This window comes from Ascaphus truei, chromosome 1 (assembly GCF_040206685.1).
Source record: "Ascaphus truei isolate aAscTru1 chromosome 1, aAscTru1.hap1, whole genome shotgun sequence".
Taxonomy (NCBI): Eukaryota; Metazoa; Chordata; class Amphibia; order Anura; family Ascaphidae; genus Ascaphus; species Ascaphus truei.
In genome coordinates, this window is record NC_134483.1 from 247,892,018 (window position 1) to 247,915,357 (window position 23,340).

Below are 23,340 nucleotides of genomic sequence, written 5' to 3' on the forward strand. Positions count from 1 at the left end.
GTAGCTTTTGTGGACCAATGAAAGACACTGAGATGCTCTCATGAGACCCTTTGTTTTCTAAAGCCATAAAAATAGGGATTCGGGAAAATTGTCAATCTTATTGTTTCATCCTCTGTGATGAATGATTTACATGTGTAGGTAGATCACCAATCTCGCCGTCGCCAGCACTATAAGCGCGGCTTAAGAAAAGGGACATGAGGAAGAAAGAATAACTTTAGGTTAAAAAACATCTCCAGAAAAAACTACTTAAAATAATTTTAATAATATGCGTCCAATTTTATTTTATCTATTAATATTATTTTGTATTAATTTGGTACCCGTGTGCATACATATTATTTCTGTAACATTTGGATCTGTAAAATACACTTTAATGTTTGTGTTCTTGCTTAAGAAATGTGAAGAAAAAAAACACAATAAAAAGATGTATATCTATCTATCTTTGCCTGACTTTGTGCTTGTATGTACAGTATACTGTATATATCTTTATGTATATTGCGCCATTTATGTACACAGCGCTTCCAGCTACAGATTTCAAAAACTGGCGCCAATAGGCACTTAGCTGTTGCGGCCTCCTCCTCATCTGCCACTCCCACCTCCTTCTGAACCACGGCGTCATTTGACGTCACCAACGTGATGTTGCACGGTGTCACGTTGCTATGGTAATGCATGTCATGATGTCATTTGACGCTGTGATTCAGAAGGAGGGAGGCAGGTAAGAAGGTGGCCGCAACTGCTAAATTACTTCCCATCAGGCCCGATAGCGCAGCTAAAGTATATGGGGGCGGATATTTTTGCTGCCCCAAAATTTTGCCCTCCCCCTAGGCCCGGACCTAATGGGAAATCCGCCACCAAGTGCTTCACAGCAGTAAAACACGTGACATCATTAATTAATGTAACACATAATGGGAGTAAGTGCTTTTTAGACATAATAGTAACATTAGGAAAAGGAGTCCCGGTCCCGAAGAGCTTACAATTGGTCAGTAGGAAGAATTTACAGGGGCAGTAGGGGCATTCTGGTAAGTGTGTCTGCAAGGGGCCACGGTAGATATATTAGGTGTATAGTGTCAGACACCTGGTTATATCACTAACTGCTTTTATTCATATTCTCTCTACACCTTTAAGTTTTTTTTGTTGTTTTTCTTTTACAACCACGTGACTCATCCAGCAACTGTCGCGATCCAACGTGAGCACGTAACCGGGCATGAGGCAGCAATCAAGTACACAGCAGAACCAGTGACGCAGCAGACGCGTCATTCAGGCCGCACCCCTATCCAATCCTTCTAAACGAGAAATACTTCTAGGGTCACCAGTTTGAAGGACACGCCCACCTCAACGTCACCGTAAGTGACGCAGGCGGCGGCGACGCAAGCCGTTCGCTTGTTTGGAACGCTGTGTCGGTCCTCCTCGTGCTCCGTTTGTAGCTTGGCAGAGTCCGGCGCGCGCAGTGAGTAGGACAGGGCCCTGCAGGGAGACTCGCGAGCTGTAGTGGGGTGTTCAGTGAAAAGGGGTGATAAAATAAAACCATGTTGCAAGTGTTATAGGTTCGCTTGAGAGACCCTCTGCCCTGATTGACTGTGCTGTGTTTTATTACTCGCAGCTAAACAGGAGGGCTTCGCATCGCATTGCAGGCCCTTGTGGCAGTGACACGAATTGAGTTGATTGGGGAAGCAAGAGCTGGAATGTCCTGATCAAATGCTTCATACATTTGGAGTTATCCGCTATGTTCTGCTGCCAAGTAAAATAATGTTGGTCATTGATCTGGCGTAATGGCTATCTCCAATGGAATCTGAAGACTTGTTGCCAATGTGTAACATTGCATTTCTATGTGGCATTTAATGTCTTGAAATGGCATAAAAGTAATAAACACACCTACAAATATACAGTACATTTCTGGATTACATGTTGAGTGTGAACTCAACAATTTCCACCATTTTATATTTTAACTTTTAAAGTAAAAACCATAAATTGAATCCCAATGCTGATGAATGGCTTATGAATGACATTGGACATGGTTGTATAATGTTATCACTACAGTATGTGTGGCAGGTCAATTTTTTTTGTTACAATGGACCACTCAATTTGAATAGTGGCATACAGTATATAAGTATATATTCTATTTCTACAAAGGTTATTTATTAAATAATAAAGTATGAATGCAGTTTTCAGCAAAACACTTTTTTAACCTGAATATAGAAGAGAACTTTCAATATACATTTTGGTTTAAGTCTAAGTAAACAAAGATGTTCCTATATGTAAATAAACACTATTGTGTATGTGTATGTGTATATATATATATATATATATATATATATATATATATATACACACACATATATACACATATATATACACATACAATCAGCACTAAACATCCGGTTTATGCCTTTAAACAATCCCTTATATACTAGTAACATTTTCTCTTATATCTGTATTTTGTAACTGAAGGTAAATAAATGTAGGAAAATGGATGAACTACGTAGACCAAGTGGTCCTGATCTGCCATCAGTTTTTATGGTTAAATACATCGTGAAGTAACCTGTAATATGTGAGGCTTCTAGATTGTGTGTAAAGTGTATATACAGGCATACCCCGCTTTAAGGACACTCACTTTAAGTACACTCGCGAGTAAGGACATATCACCCAATAGGCAAACGGCAGCTCACGCATGTGCCTGTCAGCACGTCCTGAACAGCAATACCAGCTCCCTACCTGTACTGAAGCTGTGCGCAAGCGGGGAGACTATAGAGCCTGTTACACATGCGTTATTTACATCAGTTATGCACGTATATGACGATTGCAGTACAGTACATGCATCGATAAGTGGGGAAAAGGGAGTGCTTCACTTTAAGTACATTTTTGCTTTACATACATGCTCCGGTCCCATTGCGTACGTTAATGCGGGGTATGCCTGTATACTGTACACACACTTTATACCATGACTTTCAGACATTTCAGCGAGTGAAAGGTAGTGTGTTAGCCCATAGAATAGATGAAAATCTGTGTCGAGTTAAAAACAAATGTAGGATAAAGATGATACATTTGAATTTAAGGTATATCGCAAGAGAATAGCAAACTAAGTAATGAAAATGTATTTTTGCTTTTACCTTGCGTCTGTTTTTCCATTTTGTAATGGAAAGTAGTTTTTCTATTTTCAGACAAACACCTAGCTCTCCTCTAGTTCTATGTATATGTGAAAGTTATAGGTCTCTGCTAGCTGTAGCGCCTCATAAGAGTACAACATTCTGAGTTGTGTATATATCCGTTATCGTTAAAGCTCAAATGCAGATTACGCAGTGATGACTTTCTTTGAGTTTGTTAATTTGCAGCTATTACTCGCAATAAAATGCACACTACCCCCTTTATCGAAGTTGCTCTGAAGTTCACTGCAATTTGTTAGGTGCCCTACAACACTGAACTGCAGATCTAGGGGATGAGTACATATATTTATTTGCTTTTTAGAAAGGTCTTTTGCTATTCTTCATTATTGATCAACATTGAATGAGTGCAATGGATTAGTACCACTGATGTTAATATTCAAATGCATTCATCAGTCAACTTTGTTTCTGAGTTGTTTTGTATCGTTCCTCCTACGTAGAGCCATCGTCACATCCCTCACCATGTTCCATGGTTACGAGGACCTGGAGGCGTATGAAGATGATTTGTACCGCGAGCAGTCCTCCAGCGATGAGAGCGTTGACAGTGAAGTGGAATTCTACCTCTACAGCCAGGTGCACTATTCCCAGCACCTCAGCGAGTCAAATGTTGAAGAGGTGGAAGCTGGTGGAGACACAGAGCCACGTGCCTCAGGAAAGAAGCAACAATCGAACAGCAATTATATAAAAGATGCAGAGCAGAGTATCCTGGTCACCATATCAGACAGTGAAGAAATCAAAATCTCAGACAGTTCCGCGGTCATCATTGTGTCCGACACCGGCGACGAAGACAGCGTGTATTGTAACAAGGGCAGGAGGCAAGTAACCGGTATCCCTTTGCAGGCAAAGGGGACTCTGTACAACCCGGATGCCCACTCTACTCCCAACGACACCAGAGTCTTCACACCTCGAACCAGGGTTTCTAAAGGTCAGCGGTCGTTTCCGGCCAGCACCAGCAAATGTTACAGCGGGGGAGTGGTCCAGGAAGTCCTAGTTATCAGGGGGAGTTCAGAAGAGGAAGATGACGATGAGTTTGAGGAAGACACTGAAATGTCAGAGAGTGACCAGAGTGATTTGGAAAACTGGATGCTGCTGGGAAGCGCAAGAGAGGATGGAGATGCCAGTATCCAGCTGAACCTTGAAGGTTACAGAAGCTCATCCAGTGAAGGTCTGTGTGGTTACCTGTCTCCATTTATATTTCCCTCCTGCATGCATCATGCCAGTCCCTTGTCTGCAAATCCTATTTATCAAAAGAAAAAGTAATGTTGCCTTCTATGGGGTTTATGAATTTGATGCTTGTATTTTTGCCCAAGTTTTGTTGTCGGGTCACTTTTATAAATAGCCTACTGAGTTATGAAGCAGAGAGGTTATAATAAAATAGATAAGAGGCCAGCAAGATACAGGCACACCACGGTTTAAGTACACTCGCGAGTAAGGACATATCGCCCAAAAGGCAAACAGCAGCTCGCGCATGCGCCTGTCGGCACGTCCTGAACAGCAATACCGGCTCCCTACCTGTACCGAAGCTGTGCGCAAGCGGGAAGACTATAGAGCCTGTTACAAATGCCTTATTTACATCAGTTATGTACGTATATGATGATTGCAGTACAGTACGTGCATTGTAAAGTGGAAAAAAGGTAGTGCTTCACTTTAAGTACATTTTCGCTTTACATACATGCTCCGGTCCCATTGCGTACGTTAATGAGGGGGGTATGCCTGTATCAGGTTATAAATCTGAGAGTAGAGTTGTGCAAACCTTGCTGGGTATAAATATACTTATTTTTGAGATTGTTCCAGGGTGGATTGACTCTACAGGTGGTAAAGAGCGGACACAAATATTTATTTTAACTTTCCTATGAATGTATTGCTCATTAATCGGGAACAACAAATAGCAATGTGTTTATATATTCAGCCAGGTGACATAGCCACGCTGCCCCTCTCCCCTCCCCCCACATCGCAAGCTTGTCTTTCCCCATGCTGCTCAAGCACAGACCGCGGCTTGAGAAGGTGCACGTGCCGCCAGGAGCTCCGACCCCCAGCGTGTGTTGTGACTGGGGGGCCGTAGCCTTACACTACTCTCCAAACCTCAGGGGAGCGGTGATAAAGCCATATGAAAAAGAAAAAAAATCACAGTGCAATAATGCTAATTCAGTGATAAAAAATGTGATCAGGGGGCCTCTAAATTTTCTACTCACAATGGAGCAGGAGTTATAGGCACGAATCCAAACAGTGGCACAATGATCCCTTGATGGTATGTTGCATGCAGTCATATGATCTCAGAAACAGGAAAGGCAGAGCCAGGGTGCAGGTCAACTTTAAAATATATTCGCAACACAACATATAACAAATGAAGGCTTACACTCTCAGTAGTAAAAACACAGGGTACATATAGGCTGTACTAGTGTACTGTCAGTCGCGATCTCACCGCTGCTCAGTTCTGCCAGATCCCCAGTTGCCTCTGCTACTCGCGTCACCCGTGACGTCACTTCTGGTCGCGTCAGTTCGTCCGTCGATGCCTGCCCACAGATGACCCTCTCTCCTCTCTTGAGACCACGTATGAGCCACACTCTACGTGTTTCACTGCACAGATGGCAGCTTCATCAGGAGTGGCTGTCTGATGCATCATGGGTGGTATACATACACACATCTCTACCCTAAAGCCCTCCTAATTGGCTCTTGGAAAATAGACACAGCTTTGCTTCATAAGCTAATTAACAATGTATGTTACACACAATTCATATGCCAAAATAAGCTAAAATTCACTTAAAGTACATAATTTTATACATTACAATAAAACCAAAATGGTGCAATCCTAAAATTAATCATAATGTACCCTAAATACATATATGAAATCATTGTCCTTACACGACTGAAGGAATAATTGAAACTGACATGCAGCCATTTAGTGAACCCTGGGAAGCAGGATATTTGCTGATTGATCACGGGAGAACTTAGGTAATTAGTATGTGTGTATATATATATATATATATATATGACAAACAGAAAAAGAAAGCAGCGCCTCTGATTAAGATAAACCAATAAATAAGTGAATATACTTGCTAAATATAAATATAAAGTATTAATACACAGTGTTAACTAATAATAGTGAATCCCTAAATAATTCAATTCTAGCACAAATATATAAAATCTATAAACCATAAATAGAGATTATACATAAAATTATATAACAACATATATAGAAAAAAGCGGTAAACCAGTCCTCAGAATAGTTCCAATAGTAATGTGGGTGCTGGTGTAGAGGGTCTCCGGCTGCTCTCAATATGGACAAACCACGTCCACAGGGAATCTAGAAGGAAAAAAGGAGGAGAGAGCCCATAGCGTAAAATTGTATATTTAATGAGGGGAAGGGGAGGAGGGGGTAAAAAATGCACTTACAAAAGTACAATAAAATCAAGCATTATGTGATCATAATCACCACCATCCGGTTAATACTGCATCATCTTGGGGCAATCCCAGTCTCCAAAAGTAAATATCGACGTCCCAGCAGATATCCAGGGCTGGTAATGCTGTATAAGAGTCCAAGAAAGTGGCTCCGTATTGTTTAAGCCTCTAGCACTCGCGCATGGATCAGTCTGCTCCAGCGCTCGGTAATGACGTAAGTGTCAATGCGTCCGACGTGATGACGCTCCCTGACGCGTTTCGTCACTCACGGGTAACTTTTTCAAAGGGCTATATATATATATATATATTTTTTTTAAAGCAACGCTTGAGTTACCTCTTTAAAGGAGAATTCCCACTAAGCTCCCAACAATCATTTAAACAAATATCATCCTTGCAGCAAACATTTCTTATTCCTTTGAAAATTAACTACAATAAACTTTTCTTTTTAGTCTTGAGAAACAGAATGCATGTCTATCAAAGGTAATTCTCAAACAATCCAGGGGGAGCATGTAAAGGAAGAGAAGACAAGAGAACACACAATATAAGTGTAGATGTATGGGAAATTGAGATATGGCACGTAGTAATTTCTTGGCTCGTATGTCCAGCCTACTCACAAGATGTAGATGAATAAAAGGCAGTTGCAAGAAGGGCTGCTACCTGTATGGAGTGAGTGTAGTCAGGATCCCCCCTCAAAGGCACAATCAGTGATATGGTGAGTTTACTGTATGCAAGAGATGAGAAAAAGCTACATAGCGCGATCAGGCTGATAGATAAATTCTTTATGTAAAAAGTATATAAAATTTTATATACTTTTTACATAAAGAATTTTATCTTGTGGGTTTACTGGCTTTGCATCTCATCCCAGCCTCTGTCTAAAAGCTGTGTTTAAAACAGCATGCATTGGCTTGAGGATTGGCTTGTGGCGGTCATCTATCGCCCACCTACCTCTACTCATCCCCCCTCTGCCTTTCTCTCTCACTTTGAATCCTGGCTCTCTTTCTTTCTCTCCTCAGACTCCCCTGTTCTTCTCCTTGGGGACTTCAATTGCCACATTGATGACCCCTCTCTCCCTTGGGCTTCCCGCTTTCTTTCTCTAACCTCCTCTTTTGGCCTTCAACAGTGGACTGCAGCCAGCACCCACAAGATGGCCACTACTTAGACCTGGTTTTCACTAAAAACTTCTCTCTCTCCGATTTCTCCATTTCCCCTTTTCCTCTCTCTGACAATCACCTCATCTCATTCTCTCTATCTCGCTTCTCCCCTTCTCCAACTCCATCTACCCCCCGTTTCTGCAGAAATCTGCGCTCTATTCACTTACCTGACTTTGAGTCCACTTTACGCTCCTCCCTCTCCTCTCTTAGCTCTGCTACAGACCCTGACAACCTGGTCAGGAACTACAACTCTGCCGTGTCCTCCTCTCTTGACCTACATGCCCCGCTTTCTCTCTGCCGCACTCGCCCTTCTAACCCTAGACCCTGGCTAAATTCCCACACGCGCATGCTGCGTTCCTCCACTCGTTCCTCCGAACGCCTCTGGAGGAAATCTCATTCTCTCACAGACTTCCTTCACTACAAATTTATGCTATCCTGTTTCAACTCTGCCTTCTTGCAAACTAAACAAGCCTACTTTTCTTCAATAATCAACATGCACAAGTCTAACCCACGCCGATTGTTCTCTGTCTTTGATACTCTACTCAAACCACCCTCAGCGGCCTCTCCTTCCTCCATCTCCGTTCAGGTCTTTGCTGACTATTTTAAGGAAAAGGTGGAATCCATACGGCAGAACATCGCCTCTGTTTCTTCCTCCTATCCTACACCTCTTCCTAACTCTCCTCCTGCCTTTCTGGACTCATTTTCCACTGTCTCAGAGGAGGATGTGTCGCTGTTGATCGCCTCTTCTCCCTCTACCACTTGCCCTCTTGACCCCATTCCCTCCCATCTCCTAAAACCTCTTGCTCCTAATATAATCCCTACGCTCACACACATTTTTAACTCCTCCTCTACTCTTGTACCTTTCCCTACTCCTTCAAACATGCAACAGTTATACCATTACTCAAAAACACCAAGCTTGACCCTACCTGTCTTTCTAACTATCGACCTGTCTCCCTCCTGCCTTTTGCCTCTAAACTCCTTGAACGTCTTGTATTCTCTCGCTTGCTCAATTTTCTCAACACCTATTCTCTCCTAGACCCTCTACAATCTGGCTTCCGCACTGCTCACTCCACGGAAACAGCCCTCACTAAAATAACTGACGACCTCCATGCTGCCAAAGACAGAGGTCACTACACTCTTTAATTATCACCTCTATGCTGACGACACACAAATATACTTTTCAACACCCGACCTTACACCTGCTGTACAAACCAAAGTTTCTGAATGTCTCTCTGCTATATCATCCTGGATGGCCCTCCGTCGCCTTAAACTCAACATGGCTAAAACAGAGCTCCTCATACTTCCTCCCAAACCTGGCCCTAATACCTCCTTCCACATTACTGTTGGAACTACGATCATTCACCCAGTAGCCCAAGCACGCTGCCTAGGGGTCACACTCGACTCCTCTCTCACATTCGCCCTTCACATTCAAAACATTTCTAAAACCTGTCGCTTTTTCCTCCGCAATATAACTAAGATACGCCCTTTCCTCTGTTGCTCGACTGCTAAAACTCTGACTCAGGCCCTCATTCTCTCCCGTCTTGATTACTGTAACCTCCTGCTGTCCGGCCTTCCTGCCTCTCACCTGTCTCCCCTACAATCTATCCTAAACGCTGCTGCCAGAATCACTCTACTCTTTCCTAGATCTGTCTCAGCATCTCCTCTCATGAAATCCCTCTCCTGGCTTCCGATCAAATCCCGCATCTCACACTCCATTCTTCTCCTCACTTTTAAAGCTTTACACTCTTCTGCCCCTCCTTATATCTCTGCCCTAATTTCTCGTTATGCACCATCCAGACTCTTGCGTTCTTCTAAAGGATGTCTTCTTTCTACCCCCTTTGTATCTAAAGCCCTCTCCCGCCTTAAACCTTTTTCACTGACTGCCCCACACCTCTGGAATGCCCTTCCCCTCAGTACCCGACTAGCACCCTCTCTATCCACCTTTAAGACCCACCTTAAGACACAATTGCTTAAAGAAGCATATGAATAGCACTGTGGATATTCTGAACACATGAAACATAAGCTTGGCCCCCTGCAGACGCACTTACCAGAACTCCCTCCTACTGTCTCTGTACGTTCTCCCTACCTACCAATTAGACTGTAAGCTCCTCGGGGCAGGGACTCCTCTTCCTTAATGTTACTTTTATGTCTAAAGCACTTATTCAATACACACAAATAATCAAAAGATTATAAATAGCCCCCTATAATTGCACTCAAGGTAGGTGACCTTTTGGCGGTGAATCCTATGCTAGGATTTGGCTAATATCCAGCCAGTTATCAGTAGACAATATATTCGATTTCTGTCACCTACCTTGAGTGCAATTATAGGGGGCTGTTTATAATTTTTTGATTATTTGTGTGTATTGATTTGTGCTTTCTCCCTTGCACCAGGTAGATTTTTTCTTGTCAAAGTGTATGTGTGTTTGGTGTAGCGACGTGCCCTTTGTGTATATTTAAAGCACTTATTCCCATGATCTGTTATTTATATTATCTGTTATTTATTTGATTACCACATGTATTACTGCTGTGAAGCGCTATGTACATTAATGGCGCTATATAAATAAAGACATACAATACAATACAATAATACGAACTTGAGACAAAAGGTGACACTGTGTGCTCATTTGCATGTCATTTCCCAGAATCCCTTGCTGCAGTGGAAGTGCTGTGTGCTGGACGATAATGGGGAAAGATAGGGTTGCAGACCTGTCTAAGACATGCAAATGAACATACAGTAATATTTACAGTTGATATATATATATATATATATATATATATATATACATACACACACACACACACACACACACACACACACACACACACAAATATAACTGTATGCTCATCTGCATGTCTTAGGCAGGTCTGCAACCCCGCCTTTCCCCATTATCACCCAGCATACAGCACTTCCACTGCAGCAAGGGATTCTGGGAAATGACATGCAAATGAGCACACAGTGTCACTTTTTGCCTCAATAACCATTTTTAACATGGTTCCCTATAGGCTTAAGCTTGCTGCATGGTCACAGCTTTGAGCACAGCCAGGGTTAAGGTGCATACCCAGAAAACCACCCACAGACAGCTGTTTCGACCTTGATGGGTCTCATCAGTGTGGGGTTGATTTTACTGGGAATGCAAGAGAGGCTATGGGATAGGCTAAACCATAATACTGAGTTAAGTTATGGTGAGTAAAAAAAGTGACAAAAACCCTCCACAGGAAAGCAAATATGCAAATATAACTGTATGCTCATCTGCATGTCTTAGGCAGGTCTGCAACCCCGCCTTTCCCCATTATCACCCAGCATACAGCACTTCCACTGCAGCAAGGGATTCTGGGAAATGACATGCAAATGAGCACACTGTCACTTTTTGCCTCAATAACCATTTTTAACATGGTTCCCTATAGGCTTAAGCTTGCTGCATGGTCACAGCTTTGAGCACAGCCAATATATATATTATATTATATATATATAATTTTTGATTGTCACTGTTTTTATTTTGTGTAATTTATATTAGTTCTACACATTCACTATTTTTAATTTCACTTTTAAGTTGTTCGCACCTTTATATTCACTTTTTCACTGTCTATCAAAGATCTCATCCCCGCGCCTGCCAGTTGGGTGTCTGTTTTCATCACCTCTAGTTTCTTCCCTGTACCCCGATTATTGAACTGCGTGTTTTACAAGCCAAAAACTGAACTGAATATAGTGGCTACGCTCCTGCCACTTTGTGACATCACTAAACTGCGAAGAGACTGTTCCGAGAAATGAAGGATAGGACAGTTTTTTCTGATGAGTCTTTTTGAAGTTTTCATGGTAACCAGTTCAGTGCTGCCTGGTGGAGTGGAGCAAGTGAGAATAAACAGCAGAAGTTGCCAAGTGGACACTTTATAACTGCAGGCTTTTTGACCTTTTTAAAATGAAAATCATTAATAGCTAGTACAAAATACAACTTTGGTCATTTGCTTTAAACGTGTATTTCAAGATGGGTCATTTTTGGTGGGAACTACACCTTCCCTTTTTTTTTTTTTTTTTAAAACACCAGCTTCTGGATCAGACGTCCATCACTTTTTTTCTGTCCCTGGTTTCTGGCTACTTTAACAACTTGAGTGCGTTCAGACGTTAACTGCACATCACAAGGGAAGACACAGTGGAAGCCCAGGTGACGTTCAGTGAACATCATCACTTATTTGTGTGTTTGTTTTCTTAAGGAGATTTTGACTCTTCCCCCTGTGCGTGGAACCGCGGTGCCTTCACAACCAAAGTAATCGCTACTTTCTCGAGGGATATCATAGCGCAAAACTACCACACACACACACGCGTCCCCCCCTTGCTGGGACTTGTGTAGGAAGCTCACTTGGCCAATACCTGTTGATTTTGTTTAATCTGACCCATTGTGAGGTACAAAAGCACTAACTACTGTCCAATCTGAGAGTGTGATGCCACTTCTTAACGGTTTTTTTATGCATAAACGTTGTTATACTATCCTTGTTTTTTTTAATTTTTTTATTATTTAACATCTGGGAGGGCTCCATATTACCCATTGAAGACTGCCTGAAGACTCGGTCTCTAATATACGCTTAATATATATATGCTTCCATATGTAATGTGAGTGGAATTACCCCTTAGACTCACACTATCTCAGTGTTTTCAACATATTGCACTATAGTTTTTGTGATGTGTGTGTGTGTGTGTGTGTGTGTACACACCCACCCACCCTATGGGTATTGTGCTTTATCTGCTGCATTATATCTCTCTGATGTTGGGAAACATTTTACCTTACCAGAGTGGCATATTTTCCAGGGGTTGTATTTAATTTTATACTGCATAGAAGTGTTTACACCTTTCACTGACCTTATTTAAATCCTTTTACTACTGTAGGCTGCCCTTGACATTTATATTTGTATATAATCACTTTGCTTAGTGGTTTTTATCACTTCTCTGTCCTTCAACTGGACTTTGCGCCGGTCCTTTTGCACACAAATACACTGGTGCTGTCCTCCATGTGGTTCTCTCCTGCATTCTCATTCACACAAGGAGACATGCTGCAGTGCACTTTTAAAATGATCTGTATACCCCAAGGGATACAGTGGGAGGGTAAGGAAGTTTACAGGTGGATTGAGTTCTTTAATTCATTGGCAACTTGCAGCTCTTTTGTTCCTTGTACAGAAAGTAGTGAAGCCAGTTTCTGCCTTTCTGGTTAAAAAGAACAACAGAGATGTGCAGATGGTGCATCCGTGGCCAAGGGCCAAGTGGGTATTCACAGATTATGTCAAAGCATTTTCATATGGAGAGCAATCAACAGGGATAACACAAATTAAAAGATGCAAAAGTGGGGAGCCTGTGAAATATGGAACACTATATTAACAGCTATTATTCAAGTGTTTATAAACGTCTGCTTGCTGCAGTAACGTTCTAAAGAAAGCAGTCTCTGTTTACACTGAAAGGTTTCTCATTGTGCTTTGAACATTTTTATACCAGTTTGTTCTAGGGAGATGTTACAGGCGGTGGGAATTGCCTTACCCAGCGCTGCTTGCAGCCCATGCATATGGATATTTTGATTACAAGGTAGAAGAAAAAAAGTTAATCTTTACATTGTAATATGGATACAATTGAATCTCTTGGCTGTGTGTGTGTATATTACTATTAAAGCTCCTTTGAAAATCTCTGATCTAGACATTGTGAACCCGCAACCTCAGAAGTCCTTTCATATGTACATTTTCCATGCCTTTTATGGATCTTTGCTCTTCAGATTGGAATTTCCCGTGACTTCAGGTTGTAGGCTGTTTTTGGCAAGGTAGCACAGGCTTACATGGGCCATATATTTAGGGCTACTTCTCTTTTTGTGTATGTCTTTATATAGCGCCATTAATGTAGATAGCACTTAACAGCAGTAATACACGTGACATAATCATATAAATAACAAATACAACACAATGGGAAAAAGTGCTTCAGACATAAAAGTAACATTTAGGAAAAGGAGTCCCTGCGCCGAAGAGCTTACAATCTAATTGGTGAGAAGACCATACAGAGACAGTAGGAAGGTGTTCTGGTAAGTGCATCTGCAAGGGGTCAAGGTTTATGTATGCGGTGTAAAGTATCAGCCACGGAGCTACTCATAGCTTCATTAAGTAGGTGTGGTTCAAGATGTGTCTTAAAGGTGGATAGAGAGTGTGCTAGTCTGATACTGAGGGGAAGGGCATTCCAGAGGTGTGCGACAGTCAGTGAGAAAGGTTTAAGGTGGGAGAGGGTTTTAGATACAAAAGGGGTAGAGAGTAGACATCCTTGAGCAGAACGCAAGAGGCGGGATGGTGCATAGCGAGAAATTAGGGCTGAGATCTAAGGAGGCGCAGAAGAGTGTAAAGCTTAAAAAGTGAGGAGAATTGAGTGTGTGATACGGGATTTGCTAGGAAGAAAGGAGAGTGACTTCAGCAGGGGAGATGCTGAGACAGATTTAGGCAAGAGTAGAGTGACTCTGGCAGCAGCGTTTAGGATAGATTGTAAGGGAGACAGGTGAGAGGCAGGAAGGCTGGACAGCAAGGAGGTTGCCGTAATCGATATGGGAGAGAATGAGGGCCTGTGTCAGAGTTTCAGCAGTCGAGCAACAGAGGAAATGGCGTATCTTTATAATATTGCGACAGGTTTTAGCTACATTTTGAATACGAGGAGAATGTAAGGAGTCGAGTGTGATCCTTAGGCAGCGTGCTTGGGCTACTGGGTGATAGTACTTCCAACAGTTAGGCCTCGGATACAGTGGGTGCGCGACAGAGCGCATAGTGTCACACGCACCTGTCGGTCATGCGATCTGTGGCCTGTGATCCACAGTGACGGGGTGGCGGAGGCGTGGCCGTGACGTCATGTGAGCGGTTCGCCCTCATTGGCTGAACCGCCCACGTGACTCGGCCATCGCGCGAGAAAAACAATTTTTTTTTTGTCAAGCGAAAAATCTGCCATGCCGTCACGCTTCATCCCACGCGCGGTCGCGCGCTCTATGGCCTGCCTCACTGAGGTGTGGCCTTTTGTTAGCGTGCGGTCGTGTGCAGTATGGACGCAGCCTAATGTGGAAGGAGGTATTAGGGCCAGGTTTGAGAGGAAATATGAGGAGCTCCGTTTTTGACATATTAAGTTTAAGTCGGCGGAGGGCCATCCAGGATGATATCGCAGAGAGACATTCAGAAACTTGGGTCTGTACAGCAGGTGTAAGGTCAGGAGTTGAAAAGTAAATTTGTGTGTCAGCATAGAGGGGATATTTGAAACCAAGAGATGTGATTAGGTCACCTAGAGAGAGTGTATAAAAAGAAAAGCGAAGAGGTCCCAGGACAGAGCCCTGGGGTACCTCCACAGAGAGATCGATAGAGGAGGAAGAGTTGTTGGCAAAAGTGTCACTGAAAGTACGATGGGAGAGGTAGGAGGAGATCCAGGATAGAGCTTTGTTACGAATACCAAGAGTATGGAGAATGTGAAGGAGAAGAGGATGGTTCACAGTGTCAAATGCTGCAGAGAGGTCGAGTAATATGACTTTGGCAGCATGGAGGTCATTAGTTATATTTCGTGAGGGCTGTTTCAGTGGAGTGAGCAGTGTGGAAGCCAGATTCTAGAGAGAAGAGGTGGTGAGAAAATGGAGCAAGCGAGAGAATACAAGACGTTCAAGGAGATTAGAGGCAAAAAGCAGGAGGGAGACAGGAAGATAGAAAGATAAGTAGGGTCAAGCGCACTGTTTTTGAGTAATGGTATAACTGTTGCATAAAGAAAATAAAAGTACGCTACTAGTATTAATGTGATGTCCTGTCACCACACTATTGTGACGTAAGACAGATTGTGACAAAACCACAAACACCAAAAATAAATGTGTGTATACATATGTGAATATAGGACCTTAATAGGAGTGAAGGAGCGTCTGCAGCTGTAAAAGTTTGGGTGGCTCAATACCCACACACTACAAGAAAAAGACAAAAAAAAAGCGCACGACGCTCAGTGCATTAAATTTATATAAAAACATATAAAAATGGTAAGTATTGTGGACAATCCTCCCAAGTACCCTGATGGTAGGGACGGGGCATGTATCTGAGATGTATCTCTGATGAAGTAGCCTTGCTGTGCTACGAAACGCGTTAGATTGTCAACACTGTTCCTGATTGCCACTGGTAGCGGCTTCTTGCCTTCACGTTTTGGTGACACATCCGGCGCTTGTATCACTGACACCGGGCGTTTGGCGTCTTCTCCCCCGCTGCCACACACGCTGCTCTTTGGATCTACCTGCAGTCTCACGCTGGTAGTGAGGTACTGCTATATGCACTGCGTCCCACGGTAGCTCTTCTGGGTTATTGCCGTGAACGGGACGTGTTCACTGGCCTTTGGGACTGGTTTTTATACCATCTTTCTGGACTGCCCCGTCCCTAACATCGGGGTACTTGGGAGGATTGTCCAGTGCCCCCCCGGTGGTGCTACCTACCTGAGATTTGGGGACATCTGCGGACTACACCCGGTGCGTGACGAGATAGGTTCCCTTTTCAGCGGTTGTGATGTGGTAACATGTGAATTGTCATATGACATGCTCGTTTTATTTCTCTTTGATGTACGCACAATACTTACCATTTTTATATGTTTTTTTATATAAATTTAATGCACTTTGAGCGTTGTGTGCTGTTTTTTTGTCTTTTTATAACTGTTGCATGTTTGAAGGAGGAGGGAAAGGTACCAGAGTAGAGGGAGGAGTTAGGGATTATTGTAGGAGCAAGAGGTTTTAGGAGATGGGAGGGAATGGGGTCAAGAGGGCAGGTGGTAGAGGGAGAAGAGAGATCAGCAACAATACATCCTTCTCTGTGACAGTGGATAAAGAGTCAAGGAATGCAGGAGGAGAGTTAGGAAGAGGTGTAGGATGGGAGGAGGATACCGAGGGGATGTCCTAATGTATGAATTCCACCTTTTTCCTTGAAATAGTCAGCAAAGTTCTGAGGTGAGATGGAGGAAGAACAGACAGCAGAGGGTGGTCTGAGTAGGGAGTTAAACACAGAGACGAGTCAGCGTGGATTAGACTTGCACGTGTTGATTAGTGAAGAAAAGTAGGTTTGTTTAGCTTGAGAGAGGGCAGAGTTGAAACAGGATAGTATAAATTTGTAGTGAAGGAAGTCTGCGAGAAGGTGAGATTTCCTCCAGAGGCGTCCAGAGTAACAGTGCAGGAATGCATGCGCATGTGAAAATTTAGCCAGGGTCTGGGGCTAGAAGAGCGAGAACGGAGAGAACGGCAGATAGAAAGCGGGGCATGCAGATCAATAGAGGAGGATAGGATTATCAAGGTTTGTACCAGGATACTCCCCGCTGTGTCCAAAACAGTGTGGAGAATCGGCTGACCTGTTGCACATGCTGTGGTCTTGTCCTCAAATCTCACCTATTTGGGAAGAAATCAGAAATTGGATCCAGAGGATTTTTGACCTCACAATTCCCCCGGACCCGTGGCTGTTCCTTCTGAATAGACCATGGCCGGGTCTCTCTAAAACCGGAAATAAACTAGTTGCACATTTTGCAACAGCGACGAGGTGTGAGATCGCAGCTATGTGGAAACAACCTGATATCCCAAACATCCCCAAGATTCGAAACCGATTGTGGTACATATCCCAGGTGGAAAAATTAACGAGTTTAGTTAATGACACTGGCGCCAAATATCTAAAAGTCTGGACGCCTTGGTTGGCACAGACAGATATCCCAGGGGTAGAGGTAACCACAATTTGGCAATGATAGTCATAAATGCATTCTCACTCAAAGGAAGAGATCACCTCCGTAGGATACCCGGTCACGTACGTAGAATCAATAGAATAGAAGAGGCCCAATAGCCAACCCGGTTAGGGCTGACAGACGATACATGTAGCGACCTGATCACCAACCTCGCTACGAGAGGAGGAGCCTGCGCCCCTGGGGGTCCCCCCCTCTCCCCTCCTTCATCCCTTCCCCCCCTTTTCCTTCCCCTTCCTTATCCTTATTTCATTTTACCCACAAGCTCAAATTCCCTACTGTACTTCATAACTTAAAGGCAGATATTTGTTAATGTTTATATTGTACAGGTACATAGGAGAGAATATAGGTATCATTGAACTGCTATGTGTGAGATATTTATTTTATCTGTATTACGATACTCTCTGTACTGAAAATACTTTACAATAAATTTGAAGTTATAAAAAAAAAAAAAGAGAGAGGAGGATAGGGCAAAGTTGTAGTTCCTGACCAGGTTGTCAGGGTCTGGTGCAGAGCTAGGAGAGACAGGAGTGTAAAGTTGAATCAAAAGCTGTTAGGTTAATAGAGCGCAGGTCTCTGCAGAAATGAGGAGTAGAGGGAGGTGGAAAAGGGGAGAAGTAAGAGAGAAAATGAGGTGATGTGATGGTAAGTGAGAGGAAAGAGGTAAATGGAGAAATCAGAGAGAGAAGTTTTTAGTGAAAACCAGGTCTAGGTAGTGGCCATCCTTGTTGGTGCTGGCTGCAGTCCACTGTTGAAGACCAAAAAAATAGGTTAGAGAGAGAAAGTGGGAAGCCCAAGGGAGAGAGGGGTCATCAATATGGCAGTTGACGTCCCCAAGAAGAAGATTAGGGGAGTCTGAAAAGAGAAAGAAAGCCAGGATTCAAAGTGAGAGAGAGACAGAATTGGGGTGAGTAGAGGTAGGTGGTGGGTGATAGATGACCGCCACATGGACAGGGTGAGGAGAGAGAAAAGCTGGACAGTGTGAGCCTCAAAGGAGGGAACAGCAAGAGAGGGAGGAATAGGAAGGGTTTGGTAACGGCAGATTGAGGAGTAGAGGAGCACCACACCTCCACCCCTGCCATCAGGGCACGGAGTGTGGTAGAAAGAAAGGCCACCATAAGAGAGGGCAGCTTCCAGAGTAGAATCGGACTGAGTCAGCCAAGTCTCAGTTATAGCAAAGATGAGCAGAAAGTGAGAGGAAAATAAGTTATGCACAGAGAGAAACTTGTTGGAAAGGGAGCGTGCATTCCAAAGGGCACTGGAGAAAGGGAGAGAGGAGGGAGGGTGACGGGAGATGGGTAGGAGGTTAGAGGGGTTGACACCAGAAGGAGTAGAAGTTGCATGTGGGAGGCGAGGATGAGTACGAGTACATTGTAGAAATAAGGCAGGTACCAGGATTGGGGGAGATATCCCCAGAAGTAAGGAGCAGAAGCATGGAAAGAAAGAGAATGTGTGAGGATGATTTGTAGGGGTGTGTTTTAGTGCAGGGGGTATAGCTGTGTAGTGTCAGAGGGCGCAAGGAAGAAAGGAGTTCATGTGAACTGAGAAGTGGCAAAGGAAGGAGAGATGGGATATATGAATAGAGTTAGACATAATGAGGATGATAGAAAGAAGCACGTATTTTAAAAAGAAGCGAGGTCAGAGCAAATATAAATAGTAGCGGTGGCATGGCAGCAATAGTTTAGCGCTGAGATTTAGTGCTGAGCAATAGTTTAGTGTATGGTATAGATAATGTCCTCCTTTCCAGCATAGTTCAAATCCAGGATTCAGGGAAGTAGGTGTTGTTGTCCACTTGTTTACTCCTGTTGAAACTCCCTGTTAAACTCCACACTGTATGCCTCATAAAAAGGGCTACTGTAAAGATGGGTTGCTTTACATGTACTTTAGGCTGCTCCCCTGTAGAGTGCAGACAGAGGAACCCAGAGGAAACAGAAGACAACAGCACACCCAGTGGACAAAGAAGAACTATGGCTAGGCAGGAGGTCTAGGAGACCCTGACAGTTGCTTATGGCATTGGGGAGAGACCCCCCCCCCCCCCAAGGTTTTTGTCAGATTGATCTTTCCTCGTCGAGGCGAGAAAAGTTCGTGAACCCCTTAAGATTTTTTTCACATTTCAAATGTAAAATGTTATTAGATCTTAATTGAAGTCATAATAATAGATGAGGATAACCTGATTGTAACAGGGGACTTATCCCTGTTCAGTAATGTGCCTTTAATCTAGCAATGTGGGGGTTAACTGTTGGTAGTTAATTACTAAACACCACCTGCCTGATTAGATAGCTTACAAAAGCCTGCCTTTGAGACAGGAAGTGACTCCTTAGCTCTGACTGAGAGCTGACCTTTGGAGATAGCACATGTCTTGAGCTCTGCCCAGCATAGCTGATTGCAAGACACCAAACAAGACTTCTAAACCTGGATGCTGATATTTTCTGTGCACGCACGGGTGCGGTTCCAGGAGAGCAGAGAAGCTTACTCTACAGAAGCTAACAGATAAGACTTTCATTATTAAGAGACTGCTTATATCTGCTTATTTTCATGCTGTGTGTTTGGGGTTGGGAGAAATGCTTAACTAATGGAGATGTGAACTAATTGCATAGGATTTCACTAGAAATACTCCCAAGTGAATGGAAGCTTTGTTCCCCCACCCCTGTGTTTGGATAATTTCCTGATGAAAAGGAACAGGCACAATAAAGCCTATTATAATTTCACATTATAAAGCCTCCTAATTGTGTACCTCTGTGAACGTCCGTCTACACTAATCAACAGGGCGTGACAAATTCTAAAAAAAAAAAAAAAAACACGCCCCCCTCATTTTTCCTGCTTGCAAGTATTACCGGCGGCATCTCCCGGTATTCTCCTGATTCCTCCCCTGCAACTTCAGTGTCCTGCTTCAGCTCCCGTAAAGATGGCTACGTTGTCGTGGCAACTTGATGCTGCTTGACATCACTTAGCGTACCGATGTCATGGCAACGCGGCATCATTTGACGTTGCGCAACCATCTTTACTGGAGCCGCAGCAGAGACACAGAAATTGCTGGGGAAGAATCAGGTGAATGCCGGGAGACGCCGCACCCGGACACTGGTAACACTCGGGAGCAGGTAAAATGCACTCGCCTCAGGCAAGGGGGCGAGTGAATTTGTCGACCCCTGCTGATCAAACAAATGACACAAAAACATGATACTTTTTCAACATTGATTTATCCACAAATGATTCTCCATTCAATGTCCTTGTCTGAAAAAGTATGTGAACCTTTACATTCAATACCCCTTCAACTAAGTGTTTCCTGTAACTGCTGGTCAGTCTCTCACATCGATTTTGAGGAATTTTGGCTCATTCCTCCTTACAGAACTGCTTAAACTCGGCGAGATCTGGGAGCTTCCTTGCATGGACAGATTGCTTCAGATCCTACCACAACATTTGTTGGGGTTTAGGTCCGAACTTGACTAGGCCATTCTAAATTGCCGAATTCTTCTTCTGCAGCCATTTTTTTGTAGATCAGCTTGTATGTTTAGGATCATTGTCTTGCTGCATGACCCACTTTCGCTTCAGCTCACGGACGGATGGTCTGACATTCTCCTCTTGAATCTTCTGATACAATGCAAAATGTATGGTTGTCAATGATGGCAAGCTATCCAGGTCCTGAGGTAGCAAAGCAGCTCCAAACCATCACACTCCCACCACCATGCTTGACAGTTGGGATGAAGTTCTTCTGTTCAAACGCAGTGTGGTTTTTGCCAAACATAACGCTTGTCATCGAGGCCAAAATGTTTTGAATTTTGACTCGTCTGTCCAGAGAACATTGTTCCAGAAGTCTTGTGGATCATCTATGTGCTCTTTGGCAAACTTCAGATGGGCAGCAATGTTCTTTTTAGAGAGCAATTGTTTCCTCCTGGCTATCCTTCCATGAACACCATTCTTGTTCAGTATTTTTCTGATAGTTGAGTCATGAACACTCACATTACTGAAAGCGAGTGTGGCCTGTAACATTAAACATTAAAATTATTGGCGGGTGCGGAGTTTAGATTAGGGATGATACAGTGGTGTGCGATTACTGGAATGGGCGTTCACAGAGTACAGAGCTGGTTGAGGAAAGCCAGTGAGGGCATTGAGGAGGTCTCGTCAGAGGGCAGTACGGTGTGGGACACAAGCAAAAACGCTGAAGATCTCAACATACTACAATACCCACAAGATAAGGAGCTCGGATACATTTTCCTTTTCATTTCTCTTTTTGGTTCCAGTAGTTTCCAGTTTTTATATGTTGGTTTTACTCTACTTGAGTAAATCGTGGTTTTTGCTGTTTAAATTTTTGGGTGTTCATAATGATTTATTTGAAGGGTGCTTGTCTTTCTTTTCACCTTTGTGAAATGTGCATATTTTAAGCTCTCTAAATTTCCATTTTTCATTTTTTTTTATTTTATTTACTTTCATTTTTTCAAATTTTCCTGTTTTTAGACAACGCAGCACCTATTTGGTATTTGTGGTTTTACTTCTACACACTTTTTACAAATGGGAATTAGTTGTGGATTTGCAAATTGCTTTTTTCCTTGTCACATACTTTACTGCAAAATACTATAGCAGTTCAATTTTGAATGAAATACGAATATTAAAATATTAGGGGACTTATAAATTGCTGACGCATGACATTTTTATAATGCTTTACTTGATTTACTCATCGCTAATCCCTGCAATTGACATTGGTTCTTTCTGCACTGAGGTGTGAGCGCCTTGCTAGTCACTAACAAAAGCCGTACACATTGTTAATTTAAGTAATAATCCTTGAAGAACAGGGCATTACCTGGCCATTGACACCCCAGCTGGAAGACCTGTTCTAAAGCTTCAAAGGCCAGGTAATGCGCTGTTAAGCATTGCTACACAAATGCAATTTGGCTGCTTTTGCATTTTAGGCTTTCAGGCCTAGATTTACCACACAATCAAATTCATTCTCAATAGTAAAAAGAAGTTAAGGGTGTTGTTTCATCGCTGTTGCTAAATGGGTTTGCATGTTTATAGTGGCAATAACAAAAGGACAAATGGTTTTCCACAGCAGCAACATTGTGCGTTCGGTTGACTTGTTCAATGCCAGAGAGGCCGGCTATGCTTTGCAGGCCCCGCGGAAAGGGAAAGGGTTAATAAACACAGTGTCTTAATTCAGTATATAGATTTTCCCTTGGTGAAAAAAGTTTTGTAAGTAACAAAATGTGAGGTTTGCTAATTCAGGGCTGGCCTTACCTTTGGCAGGGCCCAAGGCGGCATGCTGGCAGTGAGGGCCCTCCTACTGCAACGTAACGGCATCATGGTAAGGCGTCACCATGACGCCACAACGCTGTAGAAGGAAGGCCGCTCCGCGTAAGGTAAATACCCACCCTGCGTGTGCACACATGTACCTCCCCCCGCTACCTCTTACCTCCCCCAGCTACAAACACACACACCCCCTCCTCCCTATCTTGTAGTGAGCAGTGGTGTGGTCCTGCACTGGTTCGGGGACTCGCCAGCTCACTCCTTCAGCTCTCCCGTCTCCTGTGGGGCGGAATTTGGATACCGTCGCCGACAGGAGAAGGTAGAGCGGAGCCCCCTGAAGGCGCGGAGCCCAAAGGAGCCCCCTTGCTCGCATTGCCCTAGGGCCAGTCCCTGTTTTTATGGGTTCAATCCCCCCCAGACCACTGTGTGCTAATGGCAGTGACACGTTTATGGGATTACATCTGATTCATTATTGTCTTTTATATTCAATTGTGATACCTATAAATATTTTGAAATCCTTGTTTTAAATTTAGTTTAACATAGTGAGCTGAGACTTCGGACGGGTTTGATTTCCGTTTGGTGTCATCCCCCTTTATTGTGCTGCAGACTATATTGGCACGTTATAAATAAAGACTAATAATAATATTACTGTGTATTTAACAAGAGATTG

General features: G+C 43.3%; 1 protein-coding gene across 4 annotated transcripts in view; it reads left to right on the forward strand.

The window, feature by feature from the left end:
• The first annotated feature begins 1,176 nt into the window (after window positions 1-1,176).
• The window catches only part of ZCCHC7 (zinc finger CCHC-type containing 7), a 174,623-nt gene continuing 152,459 nt past the window's right edge, over window positions 1,177-23,340 (forward strand). The window contains exons 1-2 of one of the 4 annotated variants that reach the window (XM_075602594.1): window positions 1,177-1,444; window positions 3,596-4,320. In XM_075602594.1, the coding sequence (XP_075458709.1) occupies window positions 3,618-4,320 (703 nt within the window). In that variant the 5' untranslated portion in view covers window positions 1,177-1,444; window positions 3,596-3,617. Of the gene's footprint in view, window positions 1,508-3,595; window positions 4,321-23,340 lie in introns of all 4 variants that reach the window. The other 3 variants (XM_075602625.1, XM_075602615.1, XM_075602605.1) reach the window with 3 other exon arrangements.